The sequence below is a fragment of the Colobus angolensis genome, unplaced genomic scaffold (genome assembly GCF_000951035.1).
Source record: "Colobus angolensis palliatus isolate OR3802 unplaced genomic scaffold, Cang.pa_1.0 Scaffold124, whole genome shotgun sequence".
Taxonomy (NCBI): domain Eukaryota; kingdom Metazoa; phylum Chordata; class Mammalia; order Primates; family Cercopithecidae; genus Colobus; species Colobus angolensis.
In genome coordinates this window covers 705,772-721,872 of record NW_012113586.1, presented here as the reverse complement: position 1 = coordinate 721,872, position 16,101 = coordinate 705,772, and the positions used below count along the sequence as shown (strand labels likewise).

The window sequence follows — 16,101 nt, the reverse complement described above, 5'->3', positions numbered from 1 at the left end:
TGAGGCCTCCTCTCCTGCCCCCACCAGCTCTGCTCCCCTCCAATGGAAAAGATCCTCTCTCTTTTCCATGGTGCCCTTTCCTCACGGGGCTGGCGGAGGAAACTTTCTAAAAGGAAGTGATGACAACACCCTGATACTTTCCCTCTCCTCCCACTCCCCTCCTCAATTCAATCCCCACCTCCCTGAACCATTGCTATTTTATAAGAGGACCCTAGAAGAAACAGTGCCCTCCCCGAAGGAGGAAAGATCCTGTAATGGAATAATTTCCTGCCAGGCATCAAAATTTATTTATTTTTTTACTTTTGGCTGTAGAAGGCAAAAACTTGTTAACCTTTGCCCTGTGTTTATTTGTTCAAATAACAGCAGCAAGGAATGACCAAGAAGATCTTAACTACAGCTCCTGCTGGCCCCTGTCTGCTGCTCTCTGTCTATGCAGTGTCTTTAGATCAGGGCTGGGGGAAGCTGTGTTCTACCATTCTTATTTGCCTTGTCTCTGTCATAGTACTTGGCACGTGGCAGAAATAGAATGGAATTGCAAGGGGACAGAGGCAGCCTGCAAGGCAGGGACCCAGCCCTCTGACCCAGGAGGTCTAGTAGGCTTGCTGCCTGTTAGCTGGGTTTGTATTCTGGGTTCCAAGAAACACAGGAATCATTTCCTCTTTCTCTCTTTTTAATTACCCTATATTAGCTTAGAACAAGATACAAAATTTGGAGATCCACAGGAATGGCACAGAAGTTTAACAATATTCATAATAATAAAGTTATAACACATGACAGGAAAGTTTATCTGGATCTTGAAGGCAACAGCTGATCTGCATGCACATTTCTGGAGGCCAGTGATTCAGGAAGAGGTCTTCGCTCCATTGCTCCATCTTGCTCTTTCACAAAGGACCCCTAGTCCTTAGCACCACAAGCCCAGGACAGTGATTACAGCATAGAGAAGAATGAAGGGGCTGCTAGGGATGGCTCCTCACTCTACAGGGCTGATGCTTATGGGGCTACTATGTCGATTCAAATTCATTTACTAGCTAAGAGTGGGATCTTAAAAATATGATTCACGGGCAGAAGCTCTGCTAGCATACGTTTCCCAGGAAGCTCTCCACGGATCTATAGAACTTAAATAAACAAAAGATCACTCAATCATGGGTCTCCTCTTGGGCACCCTGCCCCCAGTGCCTGCTTCTTGCCCGAGGTGCGGCTGTGTAGAGGGGCTCTCCTAAATGTATCCTGAGGGTGCTCCCACTATGCACCCAGGGCCAAGCCTGGACACCTGAGGGATCTGTGCCCAATGCTACTGGAGCCAAGGCTGGGGGTAGGCAGGGTCCCCATCACACATCTGCCTGTGATAGGAAAGCAGGAGGGGCAGGCTAGGGCAGTGCAGAGAACTGTAGAGCTCCACCACGAGCTCTGCATCGACAGCAGTCCTTCATTTCTGCTAAAATCTCATTGTTGGAAGTTCGCTGCTCATATTAATAATCAACATGAGAAAAGTTCAAGAGTTCCAGCTTTTCTTTTCAGGTATAATGCTGCCTAAGCACTTGTGAGAAGCTTGTCTACCATGAGAGGGAGGGAGCCCGATGTGGAAATTCTCCTTTAAAAATTCCAAATTTCGGCCGGGCGCGGTGGCTCAAGCCTGTAATCCCAGCACTTTGGGAGGCCGAGACGGGCGGATCACGAGGTCAGCAGATCGAGACCATCCTGGCTAACACGGTGAAACCCCGTCTCTACTAAAAAAAAAAAAAAAACTAGCCGGGCGAGGTGGCGTGCGCCTGTAGTCCCAGCCACTCGGGAGGCTGAGGCAGGAGAATCGCGTGAACCCGGGAGGCGGAGCTTGCAGTGAGCTGAGATCCGGCCACTGCACTCCAGGCTGGGCGACAGAGCGAGACTCCGTCTCAAAAAAAAAAAAAAAAAAATTCCAAATTTCTCTTTCTCTCTCCCCCTCCCTCTGAGTCTCTCCCCAACCTTTCTCTCTCCCTTTCCCCACTCCCTCCCTATTTCTCTCACTCTTCTTCTGATAAAGGAACTAAGTCGACACATTTAACAGCCCCTCTTTGCTACTGACCTGCCCTTAAGAACCGTATTTCCAACACGCACACAGGCTCCCAGGCAGTACCACAGTCTTCAGGGCCTGCTAACTGAGCTCGCCCTCTCAACGGCATCCTGAGGCCCCCAGCCCGCTTGTCCAACTCTCCTAGCCCTAACAACACCTGGGCTGCAGCAGCCTAGCACCTGCAAATATCCCAGCAGTGAGGAATGAACCCAGGATCCCTCCAGCTGCACTTCTGCTTCCTCTCAGGTGGCTGTATCTGTGCATCTCCGCCTCCCACTGACTTCTTCCCTCTCTTCCTCTGCTCCATCCCTGCCTCGACACACCTTTTTCTTCTTCCCTCTCCATCTACCAAAAGGAGGGGAAAATCTTAAAAACTTGAGCATGGAGATTGCACTAATTAAAATTTACGGGTGTAAAATAAATCTCTTCTCACTCTATCATTCTGTTTATCCTACCTATTTGGTCAACTGAAGGCAGCTACCTGGGTTCATACAAGATTCTTATTTTGAATGTTTGCTTTCCTTTTAAAATGATCATAAAGCATTCTCCCATTTCTCCTCTCCCCACAGTCCTCTTTCATTTTGCTCTCTTCTCCCTATCCTTGTGTCCATGAATTTCCTGAACCTCACTGCTTCTCCCCAGAAGGAATCCCATGACATAAGAATTGTTACACACCCTTAGCCTAAAACTCCCTCCAGCGGAAGTGCCTGGCTTTAAGGGACTCTTCAACCAACTCATTTCCTTATGAATTGTCTCCCACACATCGGTGTGTACCATTTCTGAGGCTTTGGGGCTGCTCATCTTGGTTGTTCTGTTGCTCATCAGATCTGTTGATCTCATCCCCCTAGAGTAATGATTTCTGTAGGTTCAGGTTCATAGCCTGTTCACTCAATGGATGCTCTGAATGATAAACTGTCAAGCTTCTTCTAGGAGAGCTTCCTATCTTCAGCAGATCAGGAAAACAAATCCCACTCTTATTTCTCACATTCAAGATTTCAGACCATGTTTCTCCCCTCAAGCTTTTGCCTTCCAAGGCAAAGAGCCTCAAGAGTTTTAATTGGTTTTTTTTTTTGGTTTTTTTTTTAAGACAGGAGTCTTGCTCTGTCGCCCGAGCTGGAGTGCAGTGGCCGGATCTCAGCTCACTGCAAGCTATGCCTCCCGGGTTTATGCCATTCTCCTGCCTCAGCCTCCCGAGTAGCTGGGACTACAGGCGCCCACCACCTCGCCCGGCTAGTTTTTTGTATTTTTAGTAGAGACGGGGTTTCACCGTATTAGCCAGGATGGTCTCGATCTCCTGACCTCGTGATCCGCCCGTCTCGGCCTCCCAAAGTGCTGGGATTACAGGCTTGAGCCACTGCGCCCGGCCAAGTTTTAATTGGTCTTTAGGGTGCAAATCTCCACTTCTGATTAGTTTGAAAGCTATGAACCCTCCCTGGCCTGGTTAATGTTCCCAAACTACAAGATTCCTATTCTGAATACTTGCTTTTCCTTTTAAAAATACCACAAATAATGCTCCCATTTCTCCTCTCACTCCAATCCTCTTCCATTAAACTCTCTTCTCCCTGCACATGTCCCCACCCTCTCTGTGTTGTTACCCAGAGGAAGACTTTAGGGTTTTATGCCACCAACTCTGCAAACTCTCACTCACCACCTTTAGATGGGACGCCGGGCATACTTTCGACGATGCAGCTCGTCCACTCGCTCCAGGTACCAAGTACCTGGGAAAAGGCTGTTTATGTCACCAGGTGGGGAGAAATTCACTGTGGAATGAGGAGAAGAGGCAGTACTCACAAAGAGTTGTATGAGTTTTTGGAAGAGAAAATGGTAATGAAGATGTCTGCACCTCCACAGTGAAGCTCTCTTGGCTGTGCTGAAAGGGGCTGCAAGGTCACCCTTAGTCCACCAAATAGAACACTGGACCTACAGAACCAGAGGAGTGGCCATCTTGAATCTAGCACTTAAGGCCTTAATAAAAGGCTATTAAGACTTTTATTATAAGAGTACAATATTTTCCTACAGTAAACATAGCCTTCCTCCGCTGAAATCTTCATCCCATCCTTTTGCCAATAGTTCCTACTTTGAGATGTAATTCCCAGCTTCCTGTTTCCTAACAGACACTTCCTTCTAAACTAAATTTTCTGGTTCTGATTCATTGCAGTATTTCAGTGCTTTGTCCATTAATGTTTGTCTTAGAGGTCCTATTTTTCTTTTCTTTCTTTTTTTTTTTTTGTTTTGAGACGGAGTCTTGCTCTGTCACGCAGGCTAGAGTGCGGTGGTGTGATCTCAGCTCACTGCAGCCTCTGCCTCCTGGGTTCAAGCAGTTCTCCTCAGCCTCCCAAGTAGCTGAGATTACAGGTGTGTGCTACCATGTCTGTCTAATTTTTATATAATTTTTATTTTTTCATATTATATTCATATTTTTATATATTTTATATTTTTAGTAGAGATGGGGTTTCACCATGTTGGCCAGACTGGTCTTGAACTCCTGGCCTCAAGTGATCCACCTGCCTCTCCCTCCCAAAGGGCTAGCATTACAGGTGTGAGCCACTGCGCCTGGGTCTATTTTTATTTTCATTGTCTTTCTTTGCTATAACATATCCACTGGTCCAGAAGAGATCAATGACCACTAGGTCTAGGTTTTCTGGAACGTTTCCAATTCCATATATTCTGTCTTCTTTTGAGACCATGCTACAAACATGTATCTCAAGTTTTGCTTGAGAATATATATAAAACCTATAGAAACCATGGTAAAACTGTGCAGTACCACGGTTTTAAAACCACTAACTAATCTCTCCAGTATTACCTTTGGGTTTCATTTTCCTTTTATTTGTTGCTTTTGGGGCAATATTTTGTTTTTATGTTTGGTGGAGAAAGAGGGCAATTTGGAGGAGACAGTAATATTAGTTGATAACATATTTATGTAGAGTAATTCATTTAATTTGTTTGGAAATCCTGCAAAATCAGATGATTTTAGAAATAAGACCATTGAGAAAAGTTTAACAATTTTTGCAAAGATAAACAGCTAGTGAGTGGCACAGCTCAGGGTTAGATTTGGATATCTAGCTCCAAAGTCTGCACACTCTTTCAACTGTTGCAGACAGTATTTTCAAAGACTATACTTCTGGCTTCCATGGGACTACACATTCTGGGTGTTTAGCTATATTCTATACTAGGAAGCTGCATCCTGCCTCCCTCTTCCCAAATCTATCCTCTGTTTTCGCAACCACTTCTTGCCCCTTTGGACAACAGATCTTCTAGCAAATCTTCTCCCAACCATATCTCATAGAAGTCTTGACCTTGGACTACTACATTCTAGATTTCTGAGGAATCCCTGACTCCCAGCTACTGGAATGGGGTCTGAGATGAGTTACCTTCTCTTCCTCTCTTCCTGCCTCTTTTCTTACCCTTATGGTAGAATTGCTCTCTTTGGTTCATTATTTCTGTGAACTCCTCAGGAGACATACACTTTCGGGAGTCTAGGCGCTTTGGCAGGTCTGATGTACTGGACACCAACTTGTCCAGGGGAGAGCCTGGTAAGCAAAAGCAAGATTGTTATACCTTCTTCATTGTCATTATCACTATTGCCAATCCCGAGTCCAACAGAGAGTCAGGTTCTGTGGGAGGTTACACCCTGGAGGACTGTGCAGTGTGTGTGGCTTAGAATACCAAGAAATGATAAGCAAACATACTTGTTAGCAAAACGGGCAGGCAGACACACTGATTTGGTCAAGGTGTATGCCACATAGTACTTAGATGCATGTCCTTAATCACATCAATCACAAAATAATCAATGAATTCTTATTAGGTATCTCAAATCCATCAACTTCTCTTAAATCAATTGCAACCAAGCAACCATTACCTCTTGCCTGAACTATTTACTGGAACAATCTAAGTGGTTTCGCCATATCCACCTTTGTTCCTTTTCAATCTAGTCTCTAAGTAGTAGCCAAAGAAGTGCTTTAAACACACAAATTAAACCAACTTCCTCCATGCTTAAATCCCTTCAGTGATTTACTTTGCTATTAATAATAACATTAACTCTGTCAAGACAGCAGCCTCAGCAATGGTGGGGAAGATGGTTATTCTACCAGATGAATCTTGTCAGGAATGCCTACTAGAAAGATGAGACTCACCTGGAGAAGCATCCTGGGACACTCGAAGTGAAAAGAAACTTGCTGCTAAACCAGAGCCATAAGAGAAGGCACCAATCCTGGAGCCAGCCAGTTCTTGGGCAGAGTGGCTGTGGGGAAAAAAATCAAATAAAAAACACATTATATTTAGGCCGGGCGCGGTGGCTCAAGCCTGTAATCCCAGCACTTTGGGAGGCTGAGACGGGCAGATCACGAGGTCAGGAGATCGAGACCATCCTGGCTAACACGGTGAAAACCCGACTCTACTAAAAAATACAAAACACTAGCCGGGCGAGGTGGCGGGCGCCTGTAGTCCCAGCTACTCCGGAGGCTGAGGCAGGAGAATGGCATAAACCCGGGAGGCGGAGCTTGCAGTGAGCTGAGATCTGGCCACTGCACTCCAGCCCGGGCAACAGAGCGAGACTCTGTCTCAAAAAAAAAAAAAAAAAAAAAACCACATTATATTTATATATATATATAAAATATATTCTGCACTGCAAATAGAACAACAGCCTATCATCCTGATCTTCTCCCTGTCTACCTCACGCAGCTAGAAATGGGTTCCAGGCACCCTACATAAAGAGGGACTTCTGGTAGACCTCAGGGACAGGCCTATGTGTAGGAAACCTTGCCAAAAGGAAAGCAGCTAATATCCCAGCTATATAAGGCAGAGAAAACACAAGATAATTTTTGGTGTACATAGAGCTTCTACTCTCTCGTGAGAGTAGTAAATTCAGCACCTTCAGAAGATGCCTCCAAGTGGAGATCAGACCACTGGACTCACCCTTCAGGCTCACATGTTGACCGGTAATGGTTCAGCAGTCATAACTTTTTGATCATCCCCTGTGAGTAATAATTTGATCAAGTTCACCCATAAGCATTTTTTCCTGCCTTTTTTTTTTTCTTTTTTCTTTTTTTTTTTTTAGCAGAGTCTTGCTTCGTTGCACAGCCTGGAGTGCCTGGAGTGCAGTGGTGTGATCATGGCTCACTGTAGCCTTTACCTCCTGGGCTCAAGTGATCCTCCCACCTCAGGATTCAGGATGCTGAGTAGCTGGGACTACAGGTGCAAGCTGCCACACTCAGCTATTTTTTTCTTTTTTGAGACAGAGTCTCACTCTGTCACCTGGGCTAGAGTGCAGTAGCTCGATCGCAGCTCACTGCAACCTCTGCCTCCCAGGTTCAAGCAATTCTCATGCCTCAGCTTCTCAAATTGCTGGGACTACAGGCACGAACCACCATGCCTGGTTAATTTTTGTATTTTTAGTAGAGAAGGGGTTTTGCCCTGTTGGCCAGGTTGGTATCAAACTCCTGACCTCAGATGATCTTCCCACCTTGGCCTCCCAAAGTGTTGGTATCACAGGCGTGAGCCACCGCAAACATCCATGGCTAATTGTTTTAAAAATTTTTTGTAGAGATGGGGTCTCCCTGTGTTCCCAAGGCTGATCTCAAACTCCTGAGCTCAAGAGATCCTCCTGCCTCAGCCTTCCAAAGCACTGGGATTACAGGCATGAGCCACCTCACCTAGCCCTTTCCTATGTTATATGCAGTACTTCCTTATAAAACCCACACAACAGAAAATGAATAGAAATAACATCCAACATTTGAGCACCTGCTGAGCACTGCTATTTTAATTGTTTTAGACACTTAATGCTCATAAAAACAGTAGAACACAGGTATCGTGATGGCACGTATGCTACAGATAAGGAAAGTGAGGCGCATTGAGGTTAAGTATTGTCCCAGGTCAACCCTAATAAGTGGTTAAAAAAATTTGAACCCAAGTTGTGGGCTCTAAAGTCAGACCCATTTAACCACCGTGCTCTACTAAGTAGAGAGATTTTAAATGAATGAGACAAAAATATGCATACAAAAGCTACTGTTTTCTTCATGCACCCGAACAGATCTTGCCCATCCCTTGACATCATGTACTTCACTTTGGAGACCACTGTCTGATACAGACTGTAAATCCGCTTATACATACACCTTTGGTACGAGTTTCTTTCATCTTCCTTCCTTTTCCTGCCTTCTCCCTCCCCTCCTTTCTTTTATATTTATTTATTTATTTATGACAGGGTCTCATTTTGTCATCCAGGTTGGAGCCCAATGGCACAATCATGGCTCACTGCAACCTTCCACTCCTGAGCTCAAACCATCCTCCCACTTCAGCCTCCTGAGCAGCTGGGACCACACGTGCACACAACCATGCTCAGCTAATTTTTGTAGAGATGAGGTTTCACCACTTTGCCCAGGCAGGTCTCGAACTCCTAGGCTCAGGCAATCTGCCCGCCTAAACTTCCCCAAATGCTGAGATTACAGGCATAAGCTACCATACTAGTCCCCTTCCTTTCTTTTAAATTTCTGAGCCAGAAGAGAGACCCAACATTTTTGACCCCGCAGACCATGGTGGTGGAGGTTGGGGGTGTGCATGTAGGACACAGAGCCAGACACAGTACTCACTGGGACAGAAGTGAGGCCAGGCACCCGTACAAGGATGAGGTATACATGTTCCCATTGTGCGTGGAGAGGTAAAGGGAGGCCTTGGTTTTCTTGTCGAACATGTCCTGAGAGGCCTTTAGAAGTGCTTTATCCAGGTCCTTGTTGGTGTAGGTGTCTTCCAGCTTTAGCCCCCTGTGAGTCGTCAGCCAGAGGTAACCATGTCAGAGGCCAGGGGAGGAGAGGGAGGGAGCAAGGGGGAAAAGTAACAACTTCTGGAGAGACGACTTTTGGCGCATGTTTTTTCTACAATATTTGGAAATACAGAACAGCCCAAAGGAGAACATACCACTAATGGACTTACCATTCAGAGAGAGCACTTACAGCATATTTTTCTGGTGGAATCCATCCCTACTTTTATACAGTTTACTAGAAAATTAGAAAGAAAATCATGCTATGTGTTGTGGTTAGCATACTTTCTTAACTCTGTGTGTATGTGTGTGTGCGTGCGTTTGTTTTCCCATGACATTCTATAACATTATTTGTAAAGGCTGAAGAATGGTCCATGACAGGATGTACCCCATGTTAACCTATCTTCCTGCTCCTGTTCCTTGCTAGTTACAACACTACAGTGAATAGGTAGGTGTTCTTTTAAACACGTGGGATTACTGAGCCCAAAGGTTGCACATCTTTAAGGCTTTGGCTTCATGCTCTTCTGTTACTCCTCAAAACACCTGATCCATTTACACATCCACTACTGCCCATTTTCCCATAGCCTTGACAATTCTGGGTATTCACATTTTAAAAAGACTATCTGGAGAAAATGGTAACTTGAGTAAACATTTTATTAATCAACATGCATATTTAAAATGTGATCATATACATTTCTTCTTTGAGAAAATTTTCCATTCATATCGTTTGCTCATTTTTCTATTAGGGTATTTATTTTATTATTGATAATATCCTTATATATTAAAGATATTAAGCTAGTATATTTGGTATACGTTATACTTTTTGTTTCAATAGGGCTGGTCTTACAAGCAGTGTTTGTGCTAATTTTGATGTTTTAGTTAGTGGCAGGGTTAGGAGTACTAGTTAGTAACAGGGGCTACACTTGGTAGCCTATTCTATTGTTGATAAAATTGACCGAAATTTGAAATAAACAGGTACCAAGAAGAAAGGGAAAGATTCCTTTCCCAGTGGAAACTGTATTGAAGATAGTTCTTTGTAAATATTAGTGATTGGTGTGGTGAATCAATAAACAGCATTCCTTCTGCTTTTTCACATCTAAGGGGGTGAGCTGGAATATCCCCATTTTATAGATGGAAGAAAGTGAAGCAAAAAGTAGGACATGAATTAAGACAATGACAAGTGAGAATGGGACCTGACACTTCGCAAATTGCTACCCTGTAGTGTGATCATTTACTTCTACGTTTTTGTGTCTGTTTAGACTGTGAGATCCTCTAGGGCAGGGATCATGGAGTCACATTCATTTTAGTATCCTGAGAGGTTAGTACGATGTCTAGCACATAACATGTTCAGAAAATTTTTATTGACTGAATGATTTAGCTATTCTTTCTTTCTCCCTTCCTCCTTTTCTCCCTTTCTGCCTTTCTCTCTTTCTTTCTTCCTTCTCTGTAGTTTCTTACTGTCCCTTTATCCTACAGTGCTGCCAAATCCCCTGTGTTTCCCTGCATTAACTCATGGAGGGCTCTACCCAGGCAATAACCCACTGCCGCGCAGAAGGACCTAGGATCGTTCCTGTTTAGCTGGAGGATTGCCATTTGTCCTCCACAGGGGTGCTGGTGGTCCAGACTCAAGGCATGAAGAAGCCTCCTTCTTGCTCACCCCTTACCAGCCTCTAGGATCCCCAAGAAGAGGACTCACCTGAAAGCCTCCAGCCCCTTGTATAAGCTGGTTTGTGTGTCGCTGCTGGCTGACAGGAAGTCATTGAACATCAGGCGAGCCAGAGACTTCTGGACCATCTTGCAAAAGGGTGTATGAAAGATCATGTACTGTAAATCATCAAGGGTGAAGGGTCGATCGCTGCCAGCTGGAAGAGGAAGCGTGAAGGCAAGGATGGGGCATGAGGGGCGAGCCATTTAGATCTCCTCCCTGAGATTTAACTGTGCCAAGTTTCTCCAGGCCTCCCAGGGAACTACTTCCCACCTCCTGCAAACGCATATAAGCTTTATTTATTCATTTTACATGCACTTACTAAGCACTCTCTACTAATAAGGAAAGAAGGGAAAGAAACAAAGTCTTTGTGTCTACTATTACCAGTCTCTGTGATACTCATCTCAAATCAACCTTGTGTTATATAATTTTCTTCATTTTCCAGAGGAGGAACCAGTCTCCAAAACATTGTCATCTGTCCAAGGTAACCCAACTTTAAAAAGGCTAGTTTGGGATTCAGGTTCAGATGTCTCTGACTCTACTCTACGGACTGTCTCTCTCACTCTGAAGAGGAGTGCAATGCAATCTTTGCCCTTAGGAAAGATTACATTTTAGTGCTGGGATCCAAAGCCTCATCTGTCACATTACATATGCAAATAAGGAGTAAAATTTAAATGCCACAAGAATTCAGAGGAGTTAAGAGCAAATAACCAATTACAGAAGACAGACAGAGGCAGAGAGGCCCAAGGCAACTTCTTACCCATAAGGTTCACCTCTGGTAGGTGGTCCCCCACCCACTGCAGTGGAAAGAGACAAGAGGTAGCTCTTTATGCCACCCCCAAGGCATCCATGCCTTCTCCCACACTGCAATCTGTCTTTTGCGGATGCCCATCTGGGCATCCCTGAGCAGGCAAGAATACTATTTATTTCTTTAAAGTGGGTTTAACTGTACTTATTTTTATTTATGCATATGTTCTTAGAGACAGGGTTTGTTTCACTCTGTAGTCCAGGCTGGAGGGCAGTCGCTTGATCATAGCTCACTGTATGGGCTCCTGTTCTCAAGCAATTACCCCCATCTCAGCCCTCTGAGTAGCTGGGACTACAGGCTCATGCCACCATGCCTGGCTAACTTTTGTACTTTTTTTTTTTTTTTTTTAGAGACAGGGTCTTTCTTTGTTGCCCACATTGGTCTCAAATTCCTGGATTCAAGTGATCCTCCTGCCTCAGCTTCCCAAAGTGCTGGGATTACAGGCGTGAACCACCACTCCCTGCTTCTCTGTATTTTAAAAGGAAGACTTAGTTGCTTCTTTTCTGCTTATGAAAGCAGTACATATTTCTCAGCAGGGAAATTTCAAAACTAAAGGTGAAAATAAAATCAACCTGCAATAGCACCACAAAGAGAAAAATCACTGACAACACTTTAGCATATAGAAAATATAGGTACGATTTCTCAACGTCAGACTTTAAAAGATGGTAAACTACAAACCAAGCACCAAACCATGCCTGACTTAACCAGAAACAAATGCCAACCACTGTAGAATGTGGTTGCCCGGCCTCTTAATGCCGTCTCCCCAAGTGGCTGACACCCCTTGGTTTCATACTGGGGGCCTTGCCCTGGATTGTTTACTTTCTTTTATTTAGCTCAAGTTAGAAGCCATTTTACATCTGAACTTGAATGACATCCAAATGGATTTTAGCATAGACCCAGGGAAGAGTGTAAGAAAGAGGACAGGAAACAATTCTCTTGACATTATTTTCAAGGCAGGAGAGAAGAGACCTTGCCATGGCCTTTGGGTACAAACTCTTGGCCTACATAAATAGAGCCCCCACTGTCTGCCCTCTGAATCGCATACCTTGCTTCCACTGATTCTGGATTTTTTTACGGTATGAGGTGTAACATCGATCCAAGGCCCGCAAGTAGCACTGGATGGAAAGCTTCCCATCCACCAATGGGTACTCCGAGGCCAAATTTGGTTTGTAGAAGTCATACACATTCTCCATATGGGTTCCTCTCAGTCCTGGAAAGGCACACAGAGGGTTTCAGAGACCACACAATGCAGCCTACCTTGAGCGCAAAGGATGACAGAACCATGTAAAAAGAGCTTTCTGGTCATTATCTGTGTCCCATGTCCAAGTTCGAGCCCATTCAACATCCCTCGCATATTCAAAAGGAGTCGGACAGGTTGTTGGTATTACACAAATGAGATGTACATTTGCCTTTCCTCACCTACATGGGCTTAACAAAACCTGAAATAGAAGCCAAGAGTCTCAAAGGAAAAACTTGTGCTTTGTATCCAGTTTTCTATTTTAATCTTCGATTACCAGAAGAGTTCCCTAAGGTTCCTCACCAGTATCTGCACCACTCATTTCATGCATCATTATCCCAATGCCTGATGACACAGGAGAGGAAACCTAGTGGATTCCCCTCTCGTATTTCTCCTCTCCTCCCTCTGCTCCATAGATCAGCCCTTTTTAGAGGCAAGCAATACCATTCTCAAACCCACACCCTAGCCCTGAGTAGCAGGTGTGCCAATATGGGATTAGGATCTAGGTTCTTGGCTATGCCATGCACAGCCTCTTGGTAATGGTTTACTACAAACCTCGCTCCAGGGCCAGAGGGGCCTTGGGCCCAATCAGCATAGCCACAGCTCCGGCCCCACCTGTGGGACGAGCATTACCACTGGGATAGACGGCGATGTCTCCACAGACCACCATGGCATAACGACCTGTAAAGAGAAACAAGAAATAATTACCATCACTATGAAATCTGGAGTAGACTGAGTGCCTACTGTGTACCAGGCACAATTCTAGGTCCTAGATATAGAGTGATAAACAAAATAAAAAATCCCAGTCCTGTGGAGCTTATGTTCTAGTGCAATTCATGATACATTTGAAATGTAAAGTCAAAATTTAGCATCCTGACACTCTGTAAAACGCTCATTTATACAGAATTCTGTCTCTGATTCCAGTGAAAAATGTGTTAATTGACACTTTTGGAGAAAATTCAAGTTTGTGTTTGTACTCATCTCCTTATAGCACTCCATGATCCTGAAATTATATCCTAAATCATAGAAGGTAAAGGACAGGGAGGGAAACTAACACTTAAAACACTAGTAGGACACTAGTTATCCTTAAACAATTCCTCAAACAATCCAGTGAGGTAGGTAACATCCACATTCATAAGTGAAGACATTGTCTTCCTGAGAGACTGAGTAACTAGTATAAGGTCACATACGTAGTTAATATGGATTTTGATATTCAAACCCAGTTCTGACTGGATCCTGAGCCATGTGCCTTGAATTGCATGGCACTATTTTCAGTGTGAAAAGAGTTTATGTAGAGTAAATGATCCATAGTCACTAACGTTATGATAATCAGACTAGTATTCAATAAATAATTGTGGTCTTGACTATTATGTGTTCCACTTTCATCTGTCAGAAGTACTGTCCCAAAAACTCGAGTTTGTGGGTGAGATATGGTGGTAATTTTAGTATTCTGACCTGTGAGGAAGCTCCCAGTATTCACCCACAGCACTGCTTTGGGAGACATATTTCCACATAATTTAATCCTCATGATAAATCTATATAGCAGATATTGTTATCCCCATCCTACAGATGAAGAAACTGAGGCCTAAAGAATTTAAGCCACTTGCCCAAAAACCACATAGCTAATAAATGGTAGGATAAGGATTCAGAGTCAGGACTCCAGCCCAAATTCACTGAAATCCAGGAATCTTCTCTTAAGAATTATAATAATCCCAACTCCAACATCAATGAAAAAGTATTGTTTTCTTCCCCAATGTTATGTGCATGTGTGTGTATATACATATGTGTGTATATATATATAAATATATATAATAATTCATATAAAAATATGTATAAAAATAATTCACATAAAATATATAAATGTAAATATATATTTAGTATATATAAATATATTAGTATATGTATATTGGTATATTTAATATATAAATATATATTTAAATATATATAATTTTATATACATAAAATTAAGGGAAAACAATACTTTTTTCAACCTGTATACACACATACACACACACACAGACACATTTTGAAAATTTTAGAAATGATAGAAAAGTATTTAGAAGCCATTTAGGAAAAGACCAGTAAATTTGATTACCTAAAAATCAAAGCCTTCAATCAGAAACAAAGTCAAAAGACAAATTGGGGAAGTATTTACAGTACTTACAACCAACAAAATGCAGTTTATCTTCATTTATAAAAGTTTCACTAAAACGGCAAGCTAGGCCGGGCATGGTGGCTCACGCCTGTAATCCCAGCACTTTAGGAAGCCGAGGAGGGAGGATCAGGAGGTCAGGAGATCGAGACCATCCTGGCTAACACGGTGAAACCCTATCTCTACTGAAAATACAAAAAATGAGCCGGACACAGTGGTGGGCACCTATAGTCCCAGCTACTCAGGAGGCTGAGGCAGGAGAATTGCTTGAACCTGGGAGGCAGAGGTTGAAGTGAGCGGAGATTACTGCCACTGCACTTCAGCCTGGCAACAGAGCAAGATTCTGTCTAAAAAAATAAAAATTTTTTTTAAAAAAAGGCAAACTATATAATAGAAAAACGGCCAATAAACAACATAGAAATATTCAAGATTTCTTATGATAAAAGAAAAGCAAATCAAAAACATTATCATTTTACTTGTTAAATTAACAAAAATGTTTGATAATATATACATTGTAGTAATGTAAGTTAGTACAACATTTTGGAGAAGAATTTGGCACACTTTATCAAACTTTTAAATCAACCTATCCTGAGATTCCACTTCTAGGAATTTATTCTTTTTTTTTTTTTTTTTGAGATGGAGTCTCGCTCTGTCGCCCAGGCTGGAGTGCAGTGGCCGGATCTCAGCTCACGGCAAGCTCCGCCTCCCGGGTTTATGCCATTCTCCTGCCTCAGCCTCCCAAGTAGCTGGGACTACAGGCGCCCACCACCTCGCCCAGCTAGTTTTTTGTATTTTTTAGTAGAGACGGGGTTTCACCGTGTTAGCCAGGATGGTCTCGATCTCCTGACCTCGTGATCTGCCCGCCTCGGCCTCCCAAAGTGCTGGGATTACAGGCTTGAGCCACCGCGCCCGGCAGAATTTATTCTTATAATACAATGCCCAAAGCATACAAAGCTGTTGTACAATGTTCATTAAAACCTTATTTATCATTGCAAAAAAACTAAATATCCAACAATATGGGACTAATTAAATAAAATTTGGCATATCCATCAAAGAATATTGTGGTTTTAAAAATAATCAGATGGACCTTATGTATGTTGATACAGAATTATCTCTAAGACCTAAGAGATGAGGAATATTTTATACAATGTTTAAAATGGAATAAATACGTGTATACTTGTAGGACCTTGAAAAAAATATTGGAAGAATACAAAGAAACCACTAGTGTTAAATTTTGGGAAGTGGTAACGGTTGGGGGGGAGTCAAATGAGGAGTTTTTCTTCACCTTTTTTTTTTTTTTTTTAGACGGAGTCTCACTGTCGCCCAGGCTGGAGTGCAGAGGCACCACCATAGCTCACTGCAGCCTCAAATTCCTGGATTCAAGTGATCCTCCTGCCT

At 43.2% G+C, this 16,101-nt stretch overlaps 1 protein-coding gene across 2 annotated transcripts in view; it reads right to left on the bottom strand.

Moving 5' to 3' along the window:
- Positions 1–277: 277 nt before the first annotated feature.
- The window catches only part of HMGCS2 (3-hydroxy-3-methylglutaryl-CoA synthase 2 (mitochondrial)), a 22,766-nt gene continuing 6,942 nt past the window's right edge, over positions 278–16,101 (bottom strand). Inside the window, exons 3-10 of one of the 2 annotated variants that reach the window (XM_011933046.1) lie at positions 13,107–13,232; positions 12,360–12,524; positions 10,498–10,663; positions 8,635–8,805; positions 6,184–6,290; positions 5,455–5,580; positions 3,699–3,810; positions 278–1,115 (exon numbers count right to left, since the gene is read on the bottom strand). In XM_011933046.1, the coding sequence (XP_011788436.1) occupies positions 3,704–3,810; positions 5,455–5,580; positions 6,184–6,290; positions 8,635–8,805; positions 10,498–10,663; positions 12,360–12,524; positions 13,107–13,232 (968 nt within the window). In that variant the 3' untranslated portion in view covers positions 278–1,115; positions 3,699–3,703. The remainder of the gene's footprint in view (positions 1,116–3,698; positions 3,811–5,454; positions 5,581–6,183; positions 6,291–8,634; positions 8,806–10,497; positions 10,664–12,359; positions 12,525–13,106; positions 13,233–16,101) is intronic. The other variant, XM_011933047.1, reaches the window with a different exon arrangement.